Raw genomic sequence first — 18,431 nt, forward strand, 5'->3', positions numbered from 1 at the left:
CCACATACTAGTTAGCTTTGATATATGAATCTTTAAACTGGTTATCCTTTTCCTGTGGGTAGTAGCACCTGAATATATGCATTAATCCTTGGGTGTATGCACCTTCACTTGCTTTTAGCACTCTATACTGGGGTTCCTGTGTCCTAAAAGCCATATCATACATTTATCCTAGACTTCATCTAGCTGCACAGAGTAGCTTAAGTAGCAACCCAAGTGTGGTCAGTCATGTGTCAGAGCATACTCTTATAATCAGTCCCCAAATACAACCCTTCCTATCCTGCCATGGGCAAAGCAGCTCTCAAGCTGATACTCTGTAGTAAAATAGTATAAATACATCCTTAAATAAATATATAGTTACCTTGTTTCAGCTCCTCATAGGAGAGAAGTACTGGTAGAGTTTTTGGATTAAGAACTGCTGGGGACAAAACCTCTCACACCCTACCATGACATTGTTTCCCCCATATCTCCCCGACAACTCGTTTAATTTACACGTTTGAGCATTCGATAAATAGCTCCGACCTCTGGCTCTCATTCAGTAGTATATACATATTGCTAGCTACAGGGACGACTGAGATATGGGCACTACTAGCAAATTTTAAAAATCTCGTGAGAGGTTTTGTCCGATACTGTATATATGCTCTGACGTCCTGGAGGACCTGCTGGTTACTCAGAAATGATAAATGATATGTTCTAGGGCTCACTAATACTTCTTCCGTATACCAATATGAACATGCTAAAACAAATGCGAACTGCTTATGCGACTAGTTTTTCAGGTTTCCCGAGGAGTCATTCGCGATTCCCCAATTGCAAACCCGTAACGATCGTAAAGCCTCCAGGGCTGCACTCGAATTTACCTACGAGTTAATTAACTAATGCTATATTTCGCACGGAGCTCTTTCAGAAGCATACGCTCCCAACGGTAGCAAAGTAGCGCCTTACTAATTGCCAGCACGGAATTCGTTGAGCCTAGGGTGGTTTCCAAACGGAAAAGGTCCTTGTGGAAACATCTATAAATAAATTAGGCACAACTCTCTTAATCTAGCTTGGATACGTAAATATCAATCTTTAATACACGCGTAAAAAGACGATCCCAGACCAGAGCACCATGAAATATAGTCTTGTTCAGCGAGCTAACAAGAGGGTATATTATAGGACACTACAGACAGTGCGTGAGAGACAAACAATGTGATGAGAACATGCGTGGAAAAAGGAATACGGAAAGATATGTCTTGTTTGCAACATGATAGCAAGGTTAAGATACAGAACTTATGATAAGAGTTAAGCCAGGAAACATAAGAGAGGAAAGAAGCGCCAATCGGTTCTAACAAAACTTGCTGTATGCGGGGTGCTTTGTATTTGCTAACCGAAGCGCGGGAAGTAGGTTCTACCGAGGCTTTAGTATAGTGATATGGTTTGTAGTGATCTTTACTCACCTGAGCCATTTGTTGAACTGCCTCCTCGTCCAATGCCCCGTTTTCAATGGCTTCTTTCGACGCATGCTCAATGATTTGCTTCAACCATGCCTCAGTCACGATAGCTTCATTTTCTTTGAGCTTCGGGGTTTCGGGTTGGGGGGCGGTGGTGTCTACGAGGGGACGTGTAAGCAATAAGCGTTGTCAGGACTTGCAGCTCCAATGAGACTTACGTTTCCAACTCCTGAGCCACGGGTCATCCAAGAGGTCTGGTATCGTACTTCGCTGCTTCGGATCGCGGGTCAAACAGCCCTTCAGTGTGTTGACGACATCCGTTGGTACCGGTGTCGCCCACTCGGGTATCTGCCTCGGACCTTCTTTGTCGGTCGCGGGAACGGCAGGAATAGACTCTGAAGGATAATCAATTACGTGGTTGGGATCGGATATGGCGCGGAGTTTGGGGACGGCGCCAGTAATAGAGTAAAAGGTGGGCGGCCGTATATCATTTGATATAGGATGCAGCCGAGGGACCAGACATCACTCGCGCGGCCGAGCTACAAAAACAATGAGGGTGAGAATTTATTTCAGGGGGACCAAATCAAATTTGAATGACAATAGCATTGGGAAGTATCGAAGTGCTACTGGGACTTGGACAACAGAAACCCCACCATAGCTGAGGCTGGCGAGACAAGGAGGGGGCGAAAAGGATTAAGAGCAATCTGGGTGCTTCTAAAACGATTGCAAAAAAGCCACCTGCTTTCGCGTGCAACCATAATAGAGGAATAGTCGCAAAAAGGACACGACACACACCTTTAGTCTCCTTCCATTCGCAGTCTGGGTCTCTTCAATACTCTCAGGACTCATATAGTTCAATGTTCCAACTTGATGCTCGCGCTGAATGTTCGTCGTGTCGTTCGCAATGGCTTTGGCAATTCCAAAATCGATGAGCTTTAGCGAGCCTTTTACGAGCACAAAGTTCGCAGGCTTGAGGTCAGAGTGGACTATCTTCTCTTCATGAATTGTCTGAACGGCTTCGAGCATCTATATGAGCAGCCGTAAATACAAAGGCCATGGAAGATATGGAGAGCGGCGGTGGTGTCGGTTGTATGCGGTACATAACGCATTACGGGTTGGGATCGTAGGGAGGAATTATAGACCGGGTGTTTTGTCGGAATTGTTGTAAGTTTGGGAGAAGCATAGGTGATTCGAGGCAAAGCCCGCGTGATATGAGGGGTGTATTGATTGGGGATGCCGTGTGGGGACAATTGTAATGTGGTCATGACCCGCATACAAGCGCCGAAATATATCGATGACGCAATTGAACAAAAGCCAAATAAAGACTGTTAGTACAAATGCGTATCACGAGAAAACTAACGAACCTGTTGCCAGTATATGGCAATCCAGTGCGGCTGCAGACGTGTCCCTTGTTTTTCCGCCAACAGCTTGGCCAAGTCAATCTCGCCGAGTTCCATGACCATCATCAAGTATCTGCCCCCTCGACCGACAGCCTGGGAATCAATCAATTTGATGATTCGTTCGTTCCCGTCTAATCGCTTAAGGAGCTGCATCTCGTTGACGTATCCCCGCATGGTCTCCTCGTCCACTTTAGAGTCGAGCCGGACCCGTTTCAAGGCGTATATTTTGTTGTTCGGGGAGATTACTTTGTAGACTTTCGAAGAGCCCCCACGGCCGATACAGTCTACAACTGTATATTCTTGTTTGTTACACTGCGAATGGAGGGGAGTGTGAGCCAATGTGGGAAGCAAATGTAGGGACCAAATCGCGTTGGGGAGGGATATGGGTGGCCAATATCAGGAGGAAAGTATAAGAAGTATGCTCGGCGAATTGAAACAGCGCCAATCAATACGACAAGATTGAGAGTATAATGGACATTAGCATACGGTCCCAAAAGATTTTGGTATGCCTCGAGTTATCCAAGGGTATAGTGATAAAAAAAAAAGGAAATCAAGGGGAAAACAAACTCACAATAAATCTATCTCGCTTGGCCGGTAAAACTCCTTCCCGTTGTGAAGTCCCAGGTAATAACCCGAGTGAGCTCGCGGGCCTCACGTCCCTCTCCATCCTGTCTGCGTCTGCCCTTGGGTCCCTAACGTCAGCTCTCGAATCGGCTCGGTTTCGATTATCGACCTCTCTCAACCGCTCGCGCTCCCTCTCCAACATTTTCCCATCGTCTCGACCATAATCCACCGGGTCTGACCTCTCTCTCTCGCGTTCCTGCCACAGCTGCCCACCTCTGTTCTCCTTTTCACGTGCGATAACGGTGCTGGTAGGGGGCGATGGCGCCGTGGGACTACGTTTATGTCGTAGTGAACTGAGCGGGGATTTGTTGGATGGAGGTGTATCAAGCGGAGATGGTCGCAAGGTTTCAGACGTTCGTCGAACGTGTTCATGGTGGTTTTGAACCGATTTGACTTGCGGCTGGGCATAGTAACCTGAACTCGTGCTTGGCCGTTCGTTCCATCCTACCGAGGACATACTTCGGGGCTGAGGAGGCGGATCGTACCCTCTCCCTACATAACCATGCTCGTCTTCAGGTTGGGCATGGTCGAGTGCCAGGTCGGGTGCACCAGGTGAAAGAATGGGATCCAGGCCGGGACGAACAGTATCAAAGCTCGGTCGGTCAAAGGACTGTCGTAGACTCTCGCGAAGAGAGTCAATACTATGCTTGGGCTGCATGCTTTCGATGGATGGTCTCCCAGGGATGGGGGGCCGAGACCGAGAACCTTTTGACCAGCTTCCGATGGAGGATTTCCAGTCCTGTAAACGTGCCTTGACAGATCCGACTCCGCCGCGGAGCGAAGAGGCAGTCGAAGCGAGCGACGAAGTACTAGTTTTGGCTAATGCGGAAGATGTGGCCAATGGGTGAGGGTCGTGATGGGGTGAAGGGGGCTTTGGCTCGTGTATGGGGCTTTCGATCGGGGATATGGGTATGGGGGAAATTGGCATTTGTCGAAGCCCAGCATCGGGAGTGGACATGGAACGACCGAGGGAGCGAGCAGGGTGCTCAGGCGCTGGGAACGATATCAGAGGGGCAGCAAACAAAATCCCTAAATTAAACTTACTACTCTTGGGTCTCAGAACATGATTTCTTTCCGAGGCTCGTGGGGCAATCGGATAAGGTATTTGCTGCTGCTCACGCTCCTCCTCGTCAGTCTCCGGCTCTTCTGCTGGTTGATCTTTGACAAGAACGCGTCGAGGAGGGCTTATCCTGCCGTTGCCGGGCCGAGAGAGAAATTTGCCAGCATGAGCGCTAGCGCTAAGAAGCGGTCTCCGCGTGTTTAGGGGCGTAACTTCGGACAATGGCCTTGCAGGTGCTGCTCGGCTCGCAGCGGGAACAAGTGTGCGTTTCAAACTGCCGGTGCGGGGCGGAGCGAGACCATCGGGGCTGTATTGCTCAGACGTAGGGGAAATGCCAAGTGCTCCCGCAGGCTGAGATGCCGTCCGCAGAAATGGCCGGTTGGTCACAAGGGGAGGGAGCGCCGTCTGGAGCACATTGCCGCCTTGAGCAAGTGTGCTTGCGCGTGGTCGAGGGGATTCGTCTGCCGTATGCAAGTCACCAGTACCGAGAGAATTCAACGATAATCCAGGGCTCCCAACTACCTTGCCATTTCCCAGAACATTATCCATCTGCGGGTCCACTTCTAGTTCATCTTCATCGTCACTGATGTCCAGCTTCAATGCATCGAGATTCGGGCGAAAAGGCGACACAGGCGGGGGAAGTCCTGCCGCGTGACTAGATAGCATTGCACTGCTTATGATTAGCTTCAGCAAAGCCTATCCATCATATACTCACATATTGTTGTTGGCTAAGGCTCCTTACACGCTCCTAGTCGCTCCGAAGAAGATAACTGGCGCGTCCAACATCAGCACGTGTCTAAGGCAAGCCTCTCACGTGATCAGATTATCTAAACTGTAATATCTTGCTCAAGATACCCCAAATATGGCAATTTATTACTGGGAACGGTACGCTCACTGGCTTCGCTTGGATTCCAAGAGAGATCATCAAAGTTTCCACATAGGCTTCTTCAGTAAATCACAGACAATAAGTAAACAATATTCTGGTGCACAAGTGCTGGCTTCCTGTTCTCCGACCTTCTCTCTCTGGTCCGGTTGCAAGAGAACGACATCTAAATGCGCGGAAAAAGCATGGTTCTCCTATTTTTTTCTTTCTTTTTCTTTTTTTTTTAAAAAAAAGGGATCAAAACTCAGACAACTAATAAAAACGTTTGTCACTCAACCGTTCTGGTTCGCAAGGAGTTTGCCTAGCTCGCATGTAGCTCCCGTATTGTCTTATATATGGACGTGTATTAAAAAAGAGCTTCACGTGATCATGATTTCGCGTTTCCAAGTGCGATCAACTTGTTATCTGAGCTTTTGACCCCATGTCCGTTCGCTTGTCCAACCCTATCAAAAAGAGCCACCCTCCGGTGGATGCCCGAACAGCTGATTCAGTCTGCAAAGATATTGCTAAACACGTTACTATCCAGGATATCCCCAATCAGGTGTTTGCCGAAGCCTATCTCTCTGGATCTTCTCGTCAGCCTAAAATATGGACTTCCGCGGAGCAACGATTAGTAAAGCGTATTCAGGATACACCACAGGGACAGGGGAAGACACTATTCTCTGGCTATGCGCCACTACTTCGCTTGCTAAATTGTGTGAGCGAACAAACCTTCCAACAACTGCAACACGAAACTAGGCGGAAAGCTCTTGTCTTCCATTCTGGTGATAAGTGCCGGGTAATGAATCCATTCACTGCACAGGATCGTTGCCCAGATATTGTTACAATATGGGTTGAATCGCAGGTCTTTCCACAGATTGATTGTGAGTGTCACCAGTCGCAACCAAGCCTATCTGACAGATTGTCTGAAGACCCTGCGACGAATCAATTTCTGAAATTTACCTGGTGTGAACTTGCTACGATTGGAGAAGCCAAGATATCTGAGCACGGGAAGTACCAACTAACGAGCTACCTTCAGAACCATCTTCAGCTCCACCCCGAACTCAACGCGGTTTTGGCGTTTGCCGTTAGAGCAAATGGATACGCGCTATTTTATCACGATGCAGCTGTTTTTCATCGCTCCAAGTTTAGCTGGGAACCGGGTCCATTGTATGCCTTCGTGCAAAAACTGTATGCTCAACCATTCCAAGATCCCTCAATGCGGCTATTGGACCCCAAGCTTCCGGCGTGGGCCACGCAAATCGGAAACGATGTCTATTTGTCCGAAACGCCACGCACTATTGCCGGCCCAGGTCAACGGCGGTATACAACCACAGCAGTAAACCTTGTCAACGATGAGTTGGTGTTCATCAAAGATATCTGGCGAGCCCAGAGTCGTTTTTTTTTCGAGGCGTTACTTTTTGAACAAGCCCATAGAGGAACTCTCTTGCCTGGTCTTATGGTGGTTCATTCTCACGGCTATATACCTTACGGGGATGGGGCGCACATTCGGACAACCCATCTCGGAATCGACTCCATCGGGGAGACCGATGGGAGGTACAAGATGAGAATGGTAACGAAAGATATTGGGCGCCCTCTGGGGGGCATCTGTTCGTTGCGCGAGCTCCTGTGTACCATGTACGATGCGTGTGTCGGTACGTGGTCCCCCAAGCATAATAACGGCCATTGCTCAAAAGAAAGTAGTACAACGTAACTTATACCGCAAGTGTCAAATATTACATCGCGACATTAGCGATGGTAACATCATGTTCGCGCCTTGCACTCATCAGTATCGGGAACGTTGTGCGAGGGGTGACGCCGAGGTAAAGTTTGTCAACCAAGTGTTGGCGAAGGACATGTAAGTCAATGCAAGTTCTTCGGCGGAAGTAGGGGCTAATTGCAGTGTAGGAGTGTCGAGCCAGGGCCGACATGTTTAATAATTGACCTGGGAAACGGTTCGGATTTGAAAATGAAGCGTGGCCAAGATGCATTGACGGAGCGGGCAGTGTGTTGACAGTCCATATGCGCTCAACTATGGTCTAACAAACGTTCGTAGGGGACCCCTAGATTCATTTCCCGTTCTGTTTCATCCGGAAAAATACTTCGCAAGGCAGATTATGACAGCCAAGGAGTGGTCATGCCGTCAATGGAAGGATCACTGGCCGATTATCGCCAATTCATGCACACTACCGAGTACCAGGTTGACGACAACCCTGGTCCAACAACCAATGGCGAGATAAAATTCTCACACCGGTTATTCCACGACGCCGAATCGACCTTTTGGGTTATCGTTTGGACTCTCGCTCGGTCAATTGGGGAAGGATCCCAGGTGGAAACGGAACCTGAAGATGATTTCCGCGAGTTTTTCCACACGATGTATAGGCACCACCCTGGACGCGGAACCAATGACTCCCGCTCAAAAATATGCTCCAAGTCTCTGGAATATTGGACTTCTATCCTTCACCCAGACCTTGCATCATTGGATCGGATGCTTCAAGCGATGTTCCTGTATATCAATCCTGAGTGGGCCTATCGACCTGATTTAAACGCCGAACATGTGCACGAGGCCTTGATGCGACTATTGCTTGCTGAGATAGTTTGCATCGATGAAAGCGGAAAGGATATCTCTATTGTTATTGGTGGGCGTCCGATCCCTCCTCCCCTTGACTACACGCCGTCACTACCTCCTAGCACCATTAGTTCTCTCTCTTTTGCTGTTTCTCGCGCGCAATCAAATAGCTCTAAAGAACCTCAAACTACCAACTCAAACAGGTCCGGTTTGGAGAGCCTCAAACATTTAAAAAAGCGCAGCAAACCTCCTGCTGAACCACATGTATTCGATCTAGGCCACAGCATGCAAGAGCTCTCATTAGGATCTGATCACAAAATCGTGCCCAGTCTTGAAGAGTCTGTACGTCGTAGTCAGCTGAGGGCGAAAGGGAAGTTACTCGTCTGGGACAAAAAATCTTGCAATCTGCAGGCTCCAAAATTGGACATTACTCTATAATTTCCTGGACAAGAGAACGTCGCCCATCTTCTGACATGGTACGCCATAGACCAGTCTTGTTGATGATCGGCCGACGGTTGGTGTCGAACAGCAGAGTTTGATGCCTTTGTTTTCTTTTTTCTTTTAGAAAATGGATGTATTTAGAACATGAATGCTGACCCATACTTAATCTTCTACAAATTTGATGGTTGAGTTATGCGTCAAGCATTCAGCAAGCGGCAGCTGGAATAGAGACAATTTCTTGGATCAATTGTTCTAACACCTTACAGCAAATCGTGGGTGAGATAAATCGCAAACTGTTGACTGTATACATTCCTTGATTTTGGTCTGGTTGGCGAGAAAATGCGCGTCTGTTAGCAACATGGGCCCAGCACTACACAAAAAGCTTGCGTCCGTGGGTTAAGTGGTGGGCGATTGCTGTTGCCAACTTTAAATTCAGTGTTATCATTGTTATTGAAGTCTGCAAGCGGCGCTTACCTATGGTTGGCAATGAGTGATTAGACTTCCAATGACAAGCGCTTATAGTCATCTGGCTTCCAACTGCCACCTTTGTTCACATGTATTATGCGCCCAGCAAGAAGTGGGGTCTGCTTGACTCTGCCTTGCACAAAGTGACAAAAGGAGTCAATCAGGCCGTGCAACGCCAGAGCCCACTTTGAACCTTAAGCATGATATCCAGCCCTCCAACCCTCGTCCATGCGGATCAGCTCAGCCACGGGCTTCCAATACAGCTTCTCGTAATATATCAACCAGTCCAAGACGCATTCATTCGTATTGAATATATACTTGACCCATTGAACATCGCTTAATCGGCTCAAGCTATGTTCACCGCTGAGGCCAGAGTTCGTTGTGGTTTTTGGGTCTAGAAACCCAATTAAACCAAATAAGGAAAGCCCTTCAGGCACGGTGGTAGCCTGTTTTTTTACGTGTTGACTGGCAGGCGCTCCGTCCTCCAAAAATTTCTTGATCACGACAACCAACACCCTTGGTCAAGTTTTTTCATCAATGTTTAATAAGTACAAGCAGGTACCGCCTCAAGACCAAGAGCTTGCGACGTAAGTGATACTAGTCTCATGCGTTTGAATCATAATTTATGTGTTCAGTATTCCACGTCATATGGACGTGAGCGCTGTCCATGCGGTGAATTTTGCGGCACCTCCCATTGTGCCTTCATACCATAGGTAAGAAATATGCACAATTATATATTCAAGTGACTTGACCCGACACTAGTGGCAAAGTGCCTACATTTTCCGCACCTTATCCGTACGATCCAGGCTACTATATATGTAGCGAGTATAAATCACATAACCACATACGAGAGTCCACTTCAGCTATATGGTCCGATTATGACAAATGGACGGAATACGTACATCCTAACGGCTCACTCTACTGGACATGCTCTGCATACCCTGGCCAAGTCGTATCTGACGTGAAGCCACCCCTCTCTTCCTTGGACACCCGCGCCCCAAGCACGATATCCAGAATCATGGATGGGTTAGGGGAGGTGCCTCTGGTTCAAGACTACCATAATTGGGAGATATACACCGACGGGATTTCGTGTGTGTATATTGACCACGGCTCTCGGACGGCTAGCAATGGGTTCGAATCGCTCAGCAGCTTCAGATCTCAGATACAGAAGCTCCAGGTGAGTATAGATATCGAGTCCAGTAAGTCAAGCGTATTTTCAAGACGAGTTTCTTACGCCTTTTACTCAGAAGTCAAGCTCGAGGCCGCGTACTGGACTTACATGCAGTCTCACCCGAACCACAGAGAGTTGCCCGAAGGTGCTATTGACGATACAACTGAGGCTCTGGTCTGGTGTCATGCAGGCAAGTATACCGTTTCAACTTGTAGACCAGTTGAGGTTGATCTTCGCACGCTTGTCCAGATCGAGTGCTTTTCAAATATTCGAATGCGCCTTTTTCTCAGGAAGATGCCCGAGAGATGACTGAACTAATCAAAACAGTGGCAGGTAGGTTAAGCTGAGTGTCTATTCGGATAAATATACTTAATAATTCCAGATTTGAAACGGTCTACCCTCAAAACTTGGTACTGTGCAACTATATTGCGCGCTATCTGTTCGTTTTGCTTATCCTCCTGGTTATCTTACCCTGAATATCTGGACACAGGTAATAGTCGGCTGGTGTCTCACTATGGTCAAAATGATGCGCGAGAAGTTCGGCGAAGGGAAAAGGCCGAAGAAGTTGAATCGACTTTGCCGTACGATTCGGTTCGGCATAAAATTGGCTGGTATTTCGTAACGTTCCTTCTCCTTGGCGTTCCCGACCGGTACTTGAGGCGTATCAACAATGTCGTACGTATACTCGTACCTGCCTGATCAAATTTATGCTGATATTCTTGCCTACTAGGACCGTACCCACTCAGGAGACGGTGTCAATACTCTGAGATGGCGAACGTTTCTTAAATTGTTATGTAAAGAATGGACCGATAGCAATCTGTTGGTGAGATCTGGTGTGGAGTTAGTGTTCAAGCTTACTGACATTGAATGAAGGCAACTGTGCTCGTCTCGTAAGTGGGAATTTTCAAAAGCATACACCACTCCTTACAGCTTTTTTATAGGGCCACGGTGGCGTTCCTGGCAATTCAAGGAATCAGTGGAATTACCGTCATTGCAAGTATTGTAGCCGCCCTACATGCGCTTAGCTCGGTACTCTGTGGCATGTTTCTCGTTTCCAGTCATCAGGACCGTGTCGAAAGCTACGGTATCACTGGGGTATGTTATGTTGCATAGCCTTAGGGATGACCATGGCTAATACATAATTGAACGTCAGTTGACCTATTTTACGCGGGCCAAATCACGTAGCACTGGTACTGTCCGTCCCCTGGCAGTCATTCTTAGTCTCCCGATCTCGTTTATGCTCTGGGGTATGGTATGGTTCATATTCGCGGTCGTCAGCTGCGCATATAAGTTTCCGCAAGGCGGCGAGGCTAATCAATTTCCCACCACTGCGGTTCGAGTAACGTCTTTCGTGTTCCTCTGTGCACTTTTAGTCATAGGGGCCGTCCTCCTGTGGTTTTATCGTGGGATTTGGGGAATGCCATTCCCAGTCGAACAGCAGACTCAGTCTCAGTCTACAACAGCTCACATGGTCACCGAACAGGGTGGAAATCCACCTATGATGTATTCCGGTGATCAGTCTTGGGCAACGCCATTCGCTATACCGGTGTCCCAGGCTGTTCCGCTTCATGCTGGGCCAGTAGCCGCTGTCGGCACGGCTGGGCCTTCTGAAATGCCCGAGATGAATGCACAGATACGCCCTCCACACCCTCCGCCACCAATTGGTCCCGTAGCGGCAGCTCACTTTCCTCCCTATGGTCAACCAAGCAAGGCCGCTCCGGTGAACAATACAGTAGTCAACGCTTGTCTCCGGCCTCCCATTTCCACGTCGACGGCATTAGCCCCTCCCCCAAGCTATACTCCGCCTCCGCCTCCAGCACCTTCTACAAAATCATCGGGATCTAAACTCTTACTCAACCTTATCGATAAGGAGGCATGGTTTACTGCTATACATACCCAACCAAGCTACGATCAGCTACTAATTGATATTCGGCGAGAGGCAGAAAAGTATGGGGAAGTTCAAGATATCTCAATTCCCAGATACGGTTCGCTTGCTCATGCTCAGATTACATTTGGTTCTCAAGCTGCGGCTGGTAACGCATTTATTGCGTTTCAGGAAAGTGGTTTGTTGGGACATCAGGTGACTTAAGCAACGAGGTAATACGAAAGGATCCGGATGTCTCTCTGTTTGGTTGTAAACCCTTGTTGTTTTGTGAGATATTCCTTGGACACAGGCTCAGTTATATCCCATTAACTCCAGTCAAATATGAATGCCATTCAGCCGTAGATCTCTGATATTTCTCATGTCTCTCATATCAATTGATGGATCCGAGACATCCGACAGCACGGGGATAATTTCTGTATCCCAGAGCATCCAAGACACTAGTCACACACGTACAAACAACTTGCTTATATGCACAAACAACTCACCTATATCCATACTTACCCCTATGTCATTGCGGACTCAGATGTCATGCTCCATCTTGTTTTTATGTTTACACTTGTCCTCAATGCAGTTGATTTTGTGTTTATATATGTATCTACGCCTGTCATTTGCCAATAGTATAAAATTGAAACTGCCTTCATATGTACTTGATATCTTGCTGTCCCGCACTAGTTTATGGCCCGTGTTGTATATAGCGTAACAGTGCCATGCCCAATCCCTGCAACCAATACCTTGTTGTCAATTGACACAGAATTAACAAAATGCCCAAGTGACTACCAAAGACAGAAACAAATCCTATATATCTAAGCTCATCTATATAAATAGGTCCAATATACATGGGTTTGCCACACGGCGCCACACCGGAGGAGATGTTGGGACTGTGGGATAAAATGCATATGCTTAGGTGAGCGTGATGTGAGAGATATTAGAGATATCAGAGATCTGTGGCTAAATGACATTCATCTTTGACTGGGGCTAATACTGTTTTCGACGTCCCGGCGCTTGTTTTTCGATCAGCACAAACTTTTGATAACCGCAGTAAGCTTCAGTATCGTCCTGACCATATGCGCAGCCCCTCATTTGGGCAAGTTCGTAGGTAAATTGGAGGCGTGCTGATACAGCCTCGGATACAGATAACAAGGGATTTAGGAAGCAACAGACAGATATGGACGTTTCGAAGGATTTGAGAGTTTAGAACCTCTGGCTTCGTCCGAGGCTAATGTGCAATTCAATTCAAACAACTGATTGGTGCATATGAGAGGTTTTGATCACGTAAAAGTGGTAATTTACTGCTCATCACTACTCAAAAAGATGAGTGTGCCTGAGTGGTCATCAAGGGGTAGCTGACTTGCTGCGCCCGTTGTCTCGTCACAGGTGCTCAGTGCTTCTCGGCTTCAGCGTATCCGCCAAAGTAGCCGACGACATAATACTAATCAATCCATACAGGCCCAGGATGACTCAAAAGTACTGCACGAGGCTTGTACCCCATTTGCTGCATCCTATACAATACGGACCGATGAACATAGGTAGGAAATTGTTTTTGGTTGTGAATCGTTAGAGGTCTTCCGAAGTTGACTCTAGACGGGCTTGTCAGTAGACTAAAATACAGACGAGAATCAATCGGAGTGGCGTACGAGAGCCAAGAACGCCAAGAACTATCATGTATGCGATATCTCGTCGGCAAAATCTCCGAGATCCACCATAGCCACATTCGCGATAGTTGATCATGAAGCGACTGAACTACATCTTTTTCGTCCTCATTCGTACCTAACCGGACCTATTAATTGGGAAACAGGTTAGAAAGGTTGGGAAGAATGATATCAACGGTTCTTGTGTCCAGTCTTTTATTCAGATGTCTTACCCCAGGATGCGCAGTACCATCCACTGTTATGTCAACGACCTTCGGTTCGGGTGGCGTAGGAACCCTGATGACCGGCCAAAGAGTGGCTGGGTTCAGTCCTATCGTGTCAAGTTTTGAGGAATCAAAGAGGATGCCAGTGTCATTGAGGAAGCATTCGCGAATCACCCATCGGAGCGGGATACGCGCCAGGTCGTTGGGTGTTTCAATCGAGACAGAGCCTCCACCAACGTCGCAGTGCGCACCCGCAAACCAAACCTCTGGAAGATACACTTGGTTGATGCCGGATAGACGACGAAGAATTAGACACAGCGTACCATTGACATCTGTCTGATGGTGTAGAAAGACGTAGAATGTAATGTACTGTTCTGTAATCGAGTCAAGTGGGTGACTCACCCAATGTATGCGCAGTACGCGCAAGCGTACGCGTAAGTCATACCTGTAGAGTATAAAAGGGCCTTGTTCAAGCCCCAAATACTCATCTCATCCCACTCTTGTATTTACTCGGTCATTACTTGTATTCTAATCTACTACTTTTATATAGAAATCGAATTCGTATTTCTACACCGAGCAGGTGTCGCTCTTCTCAATCGCAGTGTTCTAATCTCTTAGGAGAGAATATAAAACATAATACAGGTTATCCTAGATTACTTCACCTAGCTTGAACATATGATTTCAGCGCAGCATTACGCACCACGTTTGCTATGGGGGGTGACCCACGGCCAGCTACTTCTCATCAAACGCTGCCGTGTACGCACTGCACCGGAGACACAATCGACTGGCTCATAGGCCTTGCCTATTCCCTTATTTCACACCCTAGCCTTACTCAGCGCCTGCAATAATTGAGGGAGAGTCTCACTCGTGCCTCGGTTCTCCGGTCTTCTTCCAGCGCTTGGCGCCGGATAACCCCACTCCCTCCGGTTCTGGGTGGTACGCCATTCATTGGCAAATGCCTTGAGCTCATCTCTACGCTTTGCGCAAGTGAAGACTAGCAGCAGAGGCCAAGAGTTGAGGTTGTTGGAATCTAACAAGTTGAGCATGGGCATGGGCCACCAAATTATATAGGGTCGAAAATAATATTGTAATTGCTCCTTTGTGGTATAGCGTCAATAAAAGTGCAACAAGGCTGATTTGCTCGACCTGTACTTATCCTTCTTTTTAATATCATAAATTTTATAGTCGTTGTGAGCCCAGGCCTTATAGTGCGACTTTCTAACTACAGAGTGATGGGACGCGAGTCAGAGAAGATAGAAAAGAGGGTAGTCCTGACATTGGGCGACACAACTATACTAGAGATGTGGATGACTATACGGACGTACTACGGGCTGTAACTACGGTGTAATACAAACATAGGTACAACATATTAACGTAGTTAGATGGCGAGACATTTTGTGCGCCAGAAATGTTCCAGGAGTGCGTGGAGATTCATGATTACGGGTGTTCTCGTGTGGGGTTGGGAGTATACGAGAGTGGAAAGATGGGCACTCTGTTGTAGAATTAACTGATCGCAATTCCACATCAATTTATTCTATTACCACAATGACAATTGGGATATGTCTAAATTGTTCAAAACTTTATCAGGTAGAGTAATTACAAAAGTCTTTTTGCGATCAAAATAGTCTGAAATGTGTTGAACCCCTGATCAAATGATTGTGCTATTTTCAAATCATGATGGCGCTTCGAAAATGTCCGGCCCTTTTGCCGATGTAGTCAGCGCGAAGTAGCTCCATGCGTCTAACTAAGCTTTTTAGCGCCCAATAGATTGCGGGTAGCACAGGCTTCCAGCGCTACCAGTATTTAGTGGGCGCTAAAAAGCCTAGTTAGACGGTGAGGTTGTGGTGGGCGCTGGCGAGTATTTTGGCTTCTTTCTGAGCAAACTAGCTCTGTGCGTCTAAGCAAACGCCACGTCATGTACATAAGCGGAACAGTACACATATAGAGTAGTAAAAAGAACAGCGAGGCGTAAATGCGCGCGTACGCCTCGCCTAACGAAGCCTTATCACGCTTGTTACATGTGTATGCCTGGGACAAGGGTATGACCATCGCGCATGACAGTTGGACTATATATGAACCAATGAAGCTATGGGCGCCTGTCCGCAACCACCGCTGGTGCCCTTCAAACATATTCCTTATATCACCTTAGAGCGGCGAGTAGCTAGAACATGCTCCTCTTGTCGTACTTGACTCGGCCTCGTCGACTATGGCAAACCTTGCTGCCCATAAACCTACGACAGCCCAAGGTGATGTTGCTGTACAGTGGTCTACATTCAGCTCCCTCACCTCAGGCTACTGTCCCACACCCCACATCTAACTCGAGCTCAAAAGAGCCCCTAGTCGTACCAGTGCCTGAGACTCGCGAGGGCCGAACCTTGGTTCTATGCTTTGATGGGACGGGCGCGCAGTTTGATGAGGATGTGAGTACTAATCTCCAATTTTGTTGAATCTACAATAACAGATATCCCAGAACTCGAATATTGTTCGACTGTTCCAAATGTTGCACAAGGGCGAACCACTGAAGCAGAAGGTCCGCAAGTTAACATATCTAGCCGCTGCGAAATCTCAGTTTGGATTCACTAGATTTACTACCAAGCTGGTATCGGTACTGGAATAACAACCAGCGGCTCAGCCAACAAGTACGTCAATGAGTTCTATGGCCTTGTAGATGCAGCCTTCGCAAATGGACTTCCGATCCATGTTCAAGGCATGTGGGATTAGGCGCTAATCCATTAGTGCCAATCTTCTGATGTTGATCTGAACAGGCGGATACGAGTTTCTTATGAATAACTGTGCGTAAATCAGCGTCAGCTATTCAAACGAACCTAGCCTATTCTTTTCTGTGCGTTTAATAGACAAGAAAGGCGATAGAATCTCATTGTTTGGTTTCTCCCGAGGCGCATACACCGCTCGCGCGTTGGCGGGGATGCTCAGCAAGGCATATCCTGATATTGTCTCATTCCATACCTACCTAAATTGTGATCATATAGGTCGGTCTTCTTCCGTCACATAACTACGAACAAATTAAGTTCGCCTATCGGCATTTCAAACAAGACGACGTAAAAGGAAGAAAGCAGTCTGAAGAGTTCATGAAGGCATTCTCAATTAAAGTGAAGGTTGATTTTGTGGGCGTTTTTGACACGGTCGGAAGCGTTGGTACGTATATACCTACGCTAAATTTCTTTTAATTTTGACAAAATTATGAATGATGCATAGGTTTTGTCCATCGCGAGCTTCCGTTTACCAGGTCCAACTCCTTGATCCGTGTATTCCGGCACGCGTTGGCGCTTGACGAGCGCCGAGCAAACTTTGATGCGAATCTCTGGAGTCGTTCCGCGAAATCAAGGGGAAAGCACTATGGGTGGATAGCCTGGATGAAGAGCCTTGTATGGAGAGACAACAATGCGAATCATGGCCAGGCTGAGGAGTGTGATGGTCCGGATAAGGACGATCAGTGGTACGGCCATGATTTCGGAAGGCCTGTCAACACCAATATAAAGGGTATACGGTACCTTATCCCTTGCCCTTCAACTCTCGTTGACTATGTTTATCTTATAGAGGTCTGGTTCGCCGGTGCGCACGGCGACGTTGGCGGGGGTGCAGTTCTAAACAGAACGCCCAACGACCTAGCGCGTATCCCCCTGCGATGGATGGTTCTCGAGTGCTTCCGTAACGACACCGGCATCCTCTTCAAAAGTGCCGAACTCAAAAAGATCGGACTGAACCCAGCCACTCTCATCAATTTCCCCGCCGTACCAGAACCTAAGTTGATCGGGTTGAACGAGGACGGCTCCCCACATTATGGAGGAGGTGACGCATGCAAATCAGCAGATGTGAGTACAGTCAGTGTCTCTCGTGAGTCTTTTCAAACGTGCCTCGACCAAAAAGGTCCTTTCAAGGATAACCGAGGACAAAAAGGATGCAATTCAGCCGACTCATGATCGGCTGGACATAAGTTGGCAGAACCGCAATATAATGTGGTGGATATTGGAGCTACTTCCAATCAAGCAGTGGTATCAAAATAACGATGGTAATTGGGAGTCTCGGTGGAGGTAAGTTGCTTAGTATTGGCCATGTTTTGCGTTTTCGAGTCCTGACGAGATTGCCTAGATGGATGAATCTTGGGAGACCTCGAACAATTTATCGTCAAGAATTTTCCAAGCCGCATGTCCATTGGTCGGTAGAGTATAGGAAGAGGCAACCGGAGAAAAAGTACAAACCTCTTGCAGGGCTGTTGGATTGGCCTGGACCTGAGTGGGTTGATTAGCGCTCTGCAATTATCAGGAAGCCAGCTACGTACAAAAACTGTAACCTTTTGAAAGTAGATTATGTTCAAGTAGATTATGTGCAAGTGTATAGATTGGCATGAAGGACTACTTCCTTGGACTTCAAACAGCACTGGGTGACTGATTGAACCACAGAAGGGGGTCAAAAGTCTTTTATTTTTCTCTGCTCTCACATAAGCTCATGCACTGTGTGGATGTATGCTTCTTGCTCTCATGTATATATGTATGTAAATCTGTAGAAATATCATGTAAATAGTACAGTGTCCTAGATGTCTAGTAGGACACCAAGGGGGTTGGCACTTGTGGCTGCAGTGTACAAATGAGAAGTTGCTTAAGGCAACAAGGAACCTATCTATGGCAATGACCAACTAAACTATGGCAACAAAGAT

At 47.3% G+C, this 18,431-nt stretch overlaps 3 protein-coding genes across 3 annotated transcripts; 2 read left to right on the forward strand and 1 right to left on the reverse strand.

The window, feature by feature from the left end:
- Nucleotides 1–1,321: 1,321 nt before the first annotated feature.
- On the reverse strand, nt 1,322–5,177 carry RhiXN_09477 (other/TTK protein kinase; the record flags this gene model as incomplete). Its single annotated transcript, XM_043329293.1, has 8 exons — nt 1,322–1,384; nt 1,434–1,585; nt 1,646–1,822; nt 1,954–1,966; nt 2,223–2,453; nt 2,792–3,139; nt 3,399–4,444; nt 4,496–5,177. The coding sequence occupies 8 exons, from the start codon at nt 5,175–5,177 to the stop codon at nt 1,322–1,324; spliced, it is 2,712 nt and encodes a 903-aa protein (XP_043180739.1).
- Nucleotides 5,178–5,815: 638 nt separating this feature from the next.
- Nucleotides 5,816–12,108, forward strand: RhiXN_09478 (uncharacterized protein; the record flags this gene model as incomplete). Its single annotated transcript, XM_043329294.1, has 16 exons — nt 5,816–6,257; nt 6,306–7,028; nt 7,078–7,231; nt 7,282–7,378; nt 7,430–8,284; nt 9,407–9,435; nt 9,484–9,561; nt 9,611–10,047; nt 10,096–10,244; nt 10,310–10,352; nt 10,402–10,458; nt 10,510–10,694; nt 10,750–10,842; nt 10,893–10,909; nt 10,961–11,114; nt 11,173–12,108. 16 exons carry the CDS (start codon nt 5,816–5,818, stop codon nt 12,106–12,108), a joined length of 4,449 nt encoding a protein of 1,482 aa, XP_043180740.1.
- Nucleotides 12,109–15,962: 3,854 nt separating this feature from the next.
- RhiXN_09479 (uncharacterized protein) lies at nt 15,963–18,023 on the forward strand (the record flags this gene model as incomplete). Its single annotated transcript, XM_043329295.1, has 9 exons — nt 15,963–16,013; nt 16,048–16,176; nt 16,218–16,286; nt 16,340–16,456; nt 16,747–16,912; nt 16,973–17,257; nt 17,315–17,589; nt 17,645–17,808; nt 17,867–18,023. The coding sequence occupies 9 exons, from the start codon at nt 15,963–15,965 to the stop codon at nt 18,021–18,023; spliced, it is 1,413 nt and encodes a 470-aa protein (XP_043180741.1).
- Between the last annotated feature and the right edge of the window lie 408 nt (nt 18,024–18,431).

This window comes from Rhizoctonia solani, chromosome 5 (assembly GCF_016906535.1).
Source record: "Rhizoctonia solani chromosome 5, complete sequence".
NCBI classification, from domain to species: Eukaryota; Fungi; Basidiomycota; class Agaricomycetes; order Cantharellales; family Ceratobasidiaceae; genus Rhizoctonia; species Rhizoctonia solani.